The sequence below is a fragment of the Geotrypetes seraphini genome, chromosome 16 (assembly GCF_902459505.1).
Source record: "Geotrypetes seraphini chromosome 16, aGeoSer1.1, whole genome shotgun sequence".
NCBI lineage: Eukaryota > Metazoa > Chordata > Amphibia > Gymnophiona > Dermophiidae > Geotrypetes > Geotrypetes seraphini.
This window is the reverse complement of record NC_047099.1, coordinates 40,560,268-40,570,698: the sequence shown is the minus strand read 5'-3', so window position 1 is coordinate 40,570,698 and position 10,431 is coordinate 40,560,268. Positions and strand designations below refer to the sequence as shown.

General features: G+C 47.9%; 1 protein-coding gene across 1 annotated transcript; it reads right to left on the bottom strand.

Moving 5' to 3' along the window:
• Positions 1 to 2,648: 2,648 nt before the first annotated feature.
• Positions 2,649 to 9,329, bottom strand: GLMP (glycosylated lysosomal membrane protein). Its single transcript, XM_033924910.1, has 6 exons — positions 9,201 to 9,329; positions 6,918 to 7,175; positions 4,820 to 5,023; positions 4,456 to 4,674; positions 3,682 to 3,959; positions 2,649 to 3,071 (listed from the first exon to the last, which is right to left on the bottom strand). The coding sequence occupies exons 1-6, from the start codon at positions 9,282 to 9,284 to the stop codon at positions 2,903 to 2,905; spliced, it is 1,212 nt and encodes a 403-aa protein (XP_033780801.1). The 5' UTR covers positions 9,285 to 9,329; the 3' UTR covers positions 2,649 to 2,902.
• Positions 9,330 to 10,431: the final 1,102 nt, after the last annotated feature.

Genomic DNA, 10,431 nt, shown 5'->3' with positions numbered 1-10,431 from the left:
AAGTAGTTAGCACAGCAGGGTTTAAAAACCCAGTTTGAACAAATTCCAAAAGGAGAAGTCCATACGCAATTATTCAGATGGACTTGGGGGGGAAAATCCACTGCTTAATCTTGGGTTAATCAGCATCAGTCTTACCACTTTTGGTTAACGAAATACTGAACTTGCTGGACCTTTGATCTGTCCCAGTATGGCCTATGCTTTGCCACAGGAAACCCTCCCCTCCCCCCCAACAAACTTGCATGGCTTCTGTATTTGAAAGACACACACACTGGCAATATTTTCAAAAAAATTCCTTCACTTTATTTTTCATTTATCAAACTTATAGCCCACGTTATCCACCAATCTAAGCAGATTACAATTAAATACTCATAAATGATAACACAGACAAAACACAACAAGATCAATACAACACCTAATACAAAATGTGACCCAACCCAATGATACAAAATCCCTGCATAAAAACGTGACCATGGCTGCAGGGCAAGGAGCAGATGCAAGAAAGAAAATTGTTTTATCGTAAGATAATGTAGGTCAGTGGTCTCAAATTCGAGGCCCTCTGTATTATAAAGAATGATTCTTTATGGAAAACTTGTGCCTTAAGGGTCCGGCGGTCACGTTCTGGAACGTTGCCCGCCTCACTGCTGTAACCTCACGCAAGCGCTTTCCTGTGTCTGCACGCAATTGTGAGGTGGAGGGGAGAGGACAATCGTGCACAGAACGTTCCAGAACGTAAGGTAACCCTTAGCGGCAGTGCAGCTTGTGCGTGTGTCCAGTGCTGGAGGAGGTGAGAGCGGGACGCGTTTTACCTCATGCAAAGTTGTCATTTTTTCAAATAAGACATTAACTATTTCTTTCCTGCGGCCCTCCGAGTACCTACAAATCCAAAATGTGGCCCTGCAGAAGGTTTTGAGTTGGAGACCGCTGATGTAGGCCCCTAGCCAGCCAGTCAGGCTTCCAGGATATCTGCAGTGACTATGCATAAGATTTACACACCCGGCCTCCATTTTATGCACCATCGTTCCTTGTGTAGATCCTGAAAACTTGGCTGGCACGGGAGTACACCAAGACCAACTTGGGAAACACAGATAACAATATTCATTTAAATATGGCTGAACTGGTGAGGAAATCACAGCATTTACTTAGCAATGCATAATTCAAGGCTCTCTCTGTGCTACAGCGATCACATTGGCACTAATTATGAAAGAAAGAGGGACGTGGCAGCAGTGAGAAACCTCATTTCAATCCACTTTTAATTAGTCCAGGTATAAAACAGATCATTGGTTGAAGAGACACCTCCCTTGCCTTTTTTTTTGCTGTTGGTTTGGTCATATGCCAAGGTGAGGTGTCCTTCCGTCTGCCTGTCAGGTCTAAAACAGAACATTTGCCACATGAAAAGAGCCTGCTGCAGTTTCAGGATGGTGTATTTTTTTTAAACCAATTGCAACGACAGATGTATAGAAACAGGGGCTTGGATCAAGCACTAGGGTGGACACCTCTTGCTCGAATGGAAAATTCTGCGGGCGCAGGAGTGGGGGAGGGGCTGACCTTCCTTGGGTTTGCTTTATTATTTTCCTCCTCGTCTTAACATAATTTCTATGTTTCTGAATACTCTTTCTTTATCAGGGTTCTGTGTCCAGTAAGAGTGGGTAAGCTCTATAGAGCAGGAGCCATTTCTTTTCCCTACTAGGACATTACTAGAGCCATAGCCGTGTGGCTGAGGAGAAATGACAAAGACCACAGGAAGTGCGCCACTGTTTTTCAAAAGAGGAAACGTAGGGTGGGGGGAGAGGTTGAAAGTCAAGGGCCCGATCACGCAACAAAAATCTGCAGCATTCGTTAAAGACCTAGCACAAGCCATAATCCCATTAAAACAAACTCTAGCTCTGCTTAAAAACAAGTCATTTATGTTTTTACATATCTGGGAAGGTAACTGGATTGTCTTTCAGACACAGGTGTAGAAGAGAACCCAAACGGTCGTGGATGAACAGGAAAAGAAGTGTCTATTTACAGTAAATGTTAGAAATGTTCCTTGATGCCAGCACCGATGGATGAAGCTTTTGCAGTAACAGTAAGATGCTTGAGCAGCTGGGCACAGCATGGAAGGATGTTGCAGACAGCAGAAACAAAACAAATGATGTTTACGTTTATTTAAGATTCGATCTACCGCTCCTGCATTTTACTGACCTAAGCGGTTTACAATGTATCAAACTAAAATGAAATTAGGTCCTTGAGAAAAACGACCCTATCTGTCCCGAAGGCTCACAAACTAAAAATAAGTAATAACAACATATAATACATTTCCAAGATCAAAAAAAAAAATAAAAAAATCAAAGAAATAGAAATAATGAAAGAAGATAAAAAATTAAAAATTAAATAAAACAAATTTAAAAGATAGAAAAGTCTCTGAATTTCATTTAACAAATAGTTCATTGAAATCCAAAAGCAACTTCTGCCGGATTTTTTAATCCTTGAATTCAGGTGCCAATTCTCTAAAATTGGAGTTTTGACATAGTGATAGCAGTCTGATGTTTTTAAGAGAATGAGACAGGGACAAAGCTCATCTCCACTGCCGTCGGCTCTGTGTCATTCTTAAGCAAGCAAGACAGGCTGGTGCCACGAGGAAACACCTCTTCTCCAGCTAGTCAGGGCTTCTGCACCATAAATCGGTCTGAGCACATTTGCAGACCAAAAGAGGAAGTGCATGGCTCAAAACTATTTATAAGGGATGTTCCTCGATTGAGGAGATTCTCAGAAAGTCCAACTGTTGAAGGAAGCACCTGCCCAAAAGCGTCACCCAACCAAAGGTTGAAATCTTAAAGGGAGAGGGAGAACGAAAATACCTTCCTAGAACTGTGTTCCCTAGCGGGTCCACCCGAGCATGTTTCTCTTGCCTCCGTCCCCATCAGTTAATGGGCTCATAGTCAGAGTAACGTTGCTTCTTCAGAATATACATTGTAATGAAACCCACAATCAGCAGCACTATAGGTGTTGCCAGGGCCACAGCCATGATGACAATCACCAGGGTGGAGAAGGAATCCCTGGGCGGGGTCCCAAAGCCCAGTAGAGCCGACCTAGTCATGGAAGAACACAACATGAAGTTACCATTAGCCACAAAAGCAAGTTTTCATATATTTTTGTATGCAAGGATACAATTCATTTCAAACCATGGGAGTAAGGCTCTGTGGTGGCCGATGACAAGAAGTGTCACAGTGCCTAAGACTTCCGGCTCTTTCCCCAATCTGTGCTACAAAACTTGACATCATTCCTTATGCAGTAATCTGCTACAAAAGGATTGCTCATGTCTCCATTAGAGATTACTAAATTAAAGCTTGAAAAGCGGTCATCCCAGTAGGCTGCACAGAAAAAGTCTTACACTGACACCTAATGGTTGCGCAAACAGCACTGCTGGTAATAGCTATAAAGAGAGCTGCACCCTTCTGTTGGTCACAAGAGGTCATCACATTACCTTTGGGAGGAAACAGATGGGAGGCGGAGGAAGCAATTAAAAAGATGTACATTCAGAATATTTGTAACATATATACCCACATGTGCAATGTCGTTCAACCCCTCTCTGCTACAAAGGGACAGATCAAGCCATAGTATTTTTTTGCAAGACCATCTTCACCAGTTATTCCCATGCAAAGCTCTGCATACAAGAATTTGGGTAGTCTCTAAACTCACCAGATTAGGTAATTGTGCTTTTCGTAAAACTCTCCATCAGCAACCCCAAAGGATATGTTGAGGGCCTCCACGCTGTAATGTTCCCTCACATCCCCTCCAAAGAAGGCAACAGCCAAGCCAGGCAGGGGCCAGGCCTCGCTGACATTCTGCAGCCGGTGATATTGGCACGGCACCGCCTCATCTCGGCCACCGCTGGGGTCGCCATAAGCCACTGCCTTCCACTGAAGGAAAGCCTGGACTTGACTATCGTTCTGGAGCTCCGAGCTCAGCTGTGCCATCTGCCCAATAAGGGGGGGGGGGGAAGAAAATTAGACACACAGTGTGGAGACTGCTACAAGCACAAGCCTCCCGCCCCCCATTGCACACCAGAAACATCAGGGGTTCAGTGATCCCATGTGCGCAATCTATTACCGTTCCCCGCTCCGTGGTAGACCATTGGAACAAACTCCCAGAGCAAGTGATCGTGGCCAGCAGCATACAAGATTTTAAGAAAAAAATGGGATGCCCACGTCAGTTCTTTACGAGGGCAGTGTAGAGGTGATGCCACCTGTGAACGACCCCTTAGGGGGTAGTTTGGGGAGGGTTAATGGAGTGGGCAGACTTGATGGGCTATGGCCCTTTTCTGCCGTCATCTTTCTATGTTTCTATCCTCAGCTGTGATGAAAGAGACAGTCTCACCATTCCCTCCTCACCATCCCCAAGGGTGTCGCTCTAACAGGACAGAAGGTATTCAGATTCACTGCGCAGAATTCCTTTCCCCGCCCCCCCCATTACCTCAAAAATCGTGGGGGTGTACTCATCATCTATGCTCCAGACAGAATCCATACTCTTCCGCCTGCCCTTCCGCTCCAGGGTCACCATCTCCAGCGCAAATCGAGAGTTCTTGCCTCGAGGGGCCACCTCAGTTATCACAAACTCCAACTTGGAACAGTTGGCAGTGTAAAGGAGGCGAGGGGCGATGGGATCGCGGCTGCCCTCCTCGAACGCAAAGACCTATGGAAGAGGGGGGGAGAACGTTAAAATATGGCAACCCCTTCAAGGCTGCGTTTTCAATTTAAAGAAAAAAAAAAAATAAAAATAAAAATTCAGGCCCTGAATGAGGAGGTGGAAAAAGAGGAAGCACGAAGGACGAACCCACCCGGAAGGAAACGCTTCCATTTTGAAAGGCTTTTGCCGGGTCAGACGCATTCACACCCTGGAACTCGGCCCTCAGGGCTGTGCTGTTCAAGGTCTTGTTCACGTCGCCCCAGACAAAGTCTGCCAGGTTATACGCGGGGTAGAAAGAGCTTTCGGAGGTACCGGAGAAGTTTGCGGTGTTGTTGCCGTCATCATATTCGAAGATCTGTAAAGGGGGAAAAAAAGAGGCGACACATAGGACACGAAATTTCCCCCCAACCAAATATTAAAAAAGGACCTCCCTTGTATAATTTGGATGATTTTTTTTTTTGTACAAGTTGATGCTTTACTTATCATTTGAAATAAAAGAAACGAGTTTCCCATGTTTGAAGTGCCGTAGACAGACAGACAGACATGGGGGTAGCCGCTGCTTGCCCTGGATCAGTAGCATGGAATCTTGCTATTCTCTGGGATTCTGTACGGAATGTTGATACTCCTTTGGGCTTTTGCCAGGTACTTGTGGCCTGGATTGGCTACTCTGGAAACAGGATACTGGGTAGATGGACCATTGCTCTGACCCAGGATGGCTAGTCTTATGTTCTTATTCTAGAAATGCAGACAATTCATCATCATATATAATAAAATGCTAGAGCGCGCATGCGCTCTCGAAAATTCGTGCGGTGTGGCGCCGTGAGGTGTGCTTCTGTGGCAACAGTCTAACCTCACGGCGCAGGCGGGGGCTGAAGGCGTGCGACTGTGCTCTCTCCCTGTCCTCGGCGCGTCACTGCCCGCCCTCGCTCACCGCTGCCTCTCACTCGTTGCCTGCCCGCGTCCTCGCCGTGTCACCTCACTCGCCGCCGCCGCCGCCGCTGATCCTCTTCAGAGCAGCCTGCGATCGTGGCTGGCTTTAAAGAACCTCGCAGGCCGCTTTCCAACCTCAGTAGCACGCTCCCTCTGACGCACGGGATCGCGTCAGAGGGAACGTGCCACCGAGTTGGAGAGCAGCCTGCGAGGTTCGCTAAAGCCGGCCACCACAATCGCAGGCTGCTTTGAAGAGGAGCAGGCCAGAAGACGCCGGGATGGAGGGGAGGGTTAGAAGGGGATCAATACCAGGAGCCAGGGGGAAAGGGAAAGGGGGCTTCTTTGGGGGAAGGGGTGTGCTGGGGGGAGACAGAAGGGGCCATGGATAGGGAGAGGGAAAGAGGGCTGCTTTGGGGGGAGGTGTGCTGGGGACAGCTTTGCTCTGGGAGGAGACAGAAGGGGCCATGGAGAGATAGGGAGAGGGAAAGGGGGCTACTTTGGGGGGGGAGGTGTGCTGGGGACAGACGGCTTTGCTCTGGGGGGGAAGACAGAAGGGGCCATAGAGAGACAGGGAGAGGGAAAGGGGGCTGCTTTGAGGGAGAGGGGTGTGCTGGGGGGAGACAGAAGGGGCCATGGAGAGATAGGGAGAGGTGTGCTGGGAACAGACAGCTTTGCTTGGGGGGGGGGAGACAGAAGAGGGCCATGGAGAGACAGTTAGGGAGAGGGAAAGGGGGCCGCTTTGGGGGGGGAGGTGTGTCCTGGGGGCAGACAGCTTTGCTTGGGTGGAAGGGGGGGAGACAGAAGGATACAGACAGCGGCCAAGGAGAGAGAGATAAAGAAACACAGACAGACACATCTATTCTAGCACCCGTTAATATAATGGGCTTAAAGAGTAGTCTTTATATAAAATAATTTTTAGTGACATTTCAATACACCATTTAATATCACGAGTCATGTCATTTTTAAACCGAACGGAACCACCCCTCCCCTCAAGGTTTTTCCTTGTATTATACAATAACCAAACTGAGTATTCAATACGCAGAGACAATTGTCTCCGCAGGTGTCACCTGGATCGCCAAGTCAACAGAACATCTAGATTAGGACTCTTTTGGAACCCCTAACCCTCTTCTGAAGAGCTGCACAACCAATGTAACACCCCCCCCCCCTCCAGGAAAAACATCTGACAATTCGCAATTAAAAACCAGCGTCTGTGGCTCCTACCATTATTAAAAATGAACATGCAGCCGCCTCTGGGAGCGTAGCATCTCCCCGATAGCCTTGGCAGAAGGTCAGCGCCCTATTGCTCCCCACCCTCTTACCTTTGAGAAGACGATGGCTGTGGAATACAGGATGCTCTCTGCCGGCTCGATACGGACAGCCCCCGAAGGAAAGGGGGAAAAGAGCTTTGTCCAGTTCACGTCCAAGGTGCTCTCGTTGCTGTTGCTGTATACCAGAACTACAGTGGGGGCTCCCAGTGTACCCCAAACATAGTGGATGGCGTCGCTGTGCCCCACTGCTCTTACATGCAGCAGGTTGGGCAGCGAGCCGTTGGGACCAGAAACGACCTTTAGATGCACCTGTGCAAACAAGAAAGACGGCATCAAACTATACCCTTCATCCTTTACAGAGGAAGATGAGTTTCAGAAGCCAAGGATGACATTGGGTAGGACATTTAGACAGCAGGGGTTCTTTTCACTAGGTCCTGTGTAGACAATGACATGGGGGGTCAAATTTTGTTCCCATCACTGCAGGAACTCAATTTCCCTGTCCCGTCCCTGCCCCATTCCTGGAAGCTCTGCCTTAACCGCACAAGCCTCAAACACTTATGATTTTAAAGCATTTGAGGCTTACGCGGATGAGGATGGAGCTTAGACATTGGAGGAATGAGGCATTATGACATCACAATCTGAGCTCTACAATGTTGCTACTTAAGATTTGAAGTGTTTGAGGCATTATGACTTCACAATCTGAGCTCTAGAATGTTGCTACTTAAGATTTGAAGTGTTTGAGGCTTGTGCGGATGAGGACGGAGCTTAGGCATTGGTGGAATGAGGCATTATGACATCACAATCTGAGCTCTGCAATGTTGCTACTTATGAGGACGGAGCTCAAGCATTGGTGGAATGAGGCATTATGACATCACAATCTGAGCTCTACAATGTTGCTACTTAAGATTTGAAGTGTTTGAGGCATTATGACATCACAATCTGAGCTCTAGAATGTTGCTACTTAAGATTTGAAGTGTTTGAGGCTTGTGCGGATGAGGACGGAGCTTAGGCATTGGTGGAATGAGGCATTATGACATCACAATCTGAGCTCTAGAATGTTGCTACTTATGAGGACGGAGCTCAAGCATTGGTGGAATGAGGCATTATGACATCACAATCTGAGCTCTACAATGTTGCTACTTAGGATTTGAAAGCGTTTGAGGCTTGTGCGGATGAGGATGGAGCTTAGCCATTGGTGGAATGAGGCATTATGACATCACAATCTGAGCTCTACAATGTTGCTACTTAGGATTTTGAGGCTTGTGCAAATGAGGACAGAGCTTGCAGGAATGGGGCAGGGGCAGAGACAGGAAAAAAACTCGCCAGGACGGATTGGGAAAATTAGTTCCCGCAGGGATGAGGAAAATTTGTCCCCGTGTCATTCTTTAGTCCCGTGTAATCTTGAACACACAGTGACATCATCCTTTAATAATTCTTTTTGTGTTTATTGGCTGTAAAAACTTTACTGAACAGCAGAAAGGACAAAAAAAAAAAAAAGGCTAGGAAGGAGAAAAATAAGGGGGTGGGACGGGGGGAGTGATTCAACCCTTGGAACTGTTGCAACAACAATCTGGTCTACACAGCTCTTAGTGAGAGTCGAGACCCATCACGGCTTCCTCCTGTTTGTGGTTTAGGGCATCATAAGGCTGGTTTATAAACCAGCTGAGTTTCCTGTATGAGCAGACAGCACCCTCAAGGCTCAAAGAGGAACCAATGAAATTAAAAGTTCTTGAAAGAGACAGAAAGAGTTAGATCCACAGGACTTCCAAAAGGGAAACCAATCCTGTCAAAGAATATAGGATAAGTGTTTTAATAGAGACTCCTAGAATTGTTTGGGGTTTTTTCCTGCCCTCTCTGCTCATTTGTGTCTGTGTTAGAAGTTTCTGATTTAAAGTTCTTTAAGTGGTCAATACTCATGATACCATTTTTAATTTGCTTTACAATTACCAATTGCAAAATAAAAGTTCAGGGAAACCAATCCAACCAGATAGGGATGATACTGGGACGTAGGTTGAGATAGTCTTCCTTGGGCCAGAGCCAGGAATTTTAGCTTGATTCAAAAAGTTTGTCTGCAAAACTCTCTGATCCACCCTGGATACAAAAAAAAGGGGGTCTTTAACTGGAGATGGTTGAGATCCCCTGGAAAAAAAAAATACATTCAGCATTTTGCAAGATGGTCCAGTGAGGAGTTCTGCACTGGAATGACTAGAGCTCCCGGATGTACACAGCACTGTACACATTCTATGCGGAGCCTTTCACCTGGGGCAAAGGAGGGTAAGCGAGCAAGCTCCATCACATGGGGGTCAGGGGGTGCAAGACTGAGACTTCACTCACCTCCCTTCTATAGGGCTCGGAGTCCCCCCAGCAGGCGATCGCCTGGCAAAGGCAAAGCAGCAGCAGCCGGCGCGCGAGCCGCATCCTGATCACGTTCCCTGCGCTCACGTGACAGAGCAGCTGACTCCGGCCGCTTAAAGGGCCTGGCGCGCTGCTCTCTTAAAGGGGAGGTTGGCTCCGAGAGGAGGCGGGGCTACGCGCTCTGTCCCCACCCACGTGGGAGCTGGTGGATTAGCAGCGCGATAGCCCCGTGCCAGGGCCCTCTCCTTCCCCTGTGCAGCATCTCTTCTTCCCCCCTTTCCCTCCTTCCCCTGTGCAGCATCTCTCTTCTTCACCCCTTGTCCCCTCATCAGCAATTTTTTTCTTGTCCCTCTCCTTCCCATGCACCTTCTTCACCCCTTGCCCCTTTCCCTCATTCCCCTGTGCAGCATCTCTTCTTCCCCCTTTCCCTCATTCCCCTGTGCAGCATCTCTCTTCTTCACCCCTTGCCCCCTCATCAGCAATTTTTTTCTTGTCCCTCTCCTTCCCATGCACCTTCTTCACCCCTTGCCCCTTTCCCTCATTCCCCTGTGCAGCATCTCTTCTTCCCCCTTTCCCTCATTCCCCTGTGCAGCATCTCTCTTCTTCACCCCTTGCCCCCTCATCAGCAATTTTTTTCTTGTCCCTCTCCTTCCCATGCACCTTCTTCACCCCTTGCCCCTTTCCCATTCCCCTGTGCAGCATCTCTTCTTCCCCCTTTCCCTCATTCCCCTGTGCAGCATCTCTCTTCTTCACCCCTTGCCCCATCAGCAATTTTTTTCTTGTCCCTCTCCTTCCCATGCACCTTCTTCACCCCTTGCCCCTTTCCTTCATTCCCCTGTGCAGCATCTCTCTTCACCCCTTACCCCCCTCAGCATTTTTTTTCCTTGCCCCTCTCCTTCCCCTGCACAGAATCTCTCTTCTTCACCCCCTCCCTCTTACATCATTTCCATCACTCCTTCTCTTGCCCCTCATCCAATATCTTTCCCTCAACCTCCCAGCAGCCCCTCTCTCTCCCAGCCTTTACCCAGCAGCAGGCAGGAGGAAAGGTCTGCCTTGCATCTCCCTCCAGCTGCAAGCTTTGGGGTTGTTGTTTTTTTAAGAGCCGCAACCATAATTCCTATTGGCTGCCATCAGCTTTCCTTAAAGCCTTCCATCTCTTACCTCCTTAAACTAGTAACAGAAAGGGGTGGGAATAGAAGTTACTTACCTG

What these genes read in the sequence shown, in the direction of transcription:
- GLMP (XM_033924910.1), bottom strand. Translation starts at nt 9,284, where the DNA reads ATGCGGCTCGCGCGCCGGCTGCTGCTGCTTTGCCTTTGCCAGGCGATC. An exon ending in CAGCCATCGTCTTCTCAAAG is followed by an intron (nt 5,024 to 6,917) that starts GTAAGAGGGTGG and finishes CCCCCTTTACAG; the next exon opens with ATCTTCGAATATGATGACGG. An exon ending in AAGCACAATTACCTAATCTG is followed by an intron (nt 3,072 to 3,681) that starts GTGAGTTTAGAG and finishes TTCCATGACTAG; the next exon opens with GTCGGCTCTACTGGGCTTTG.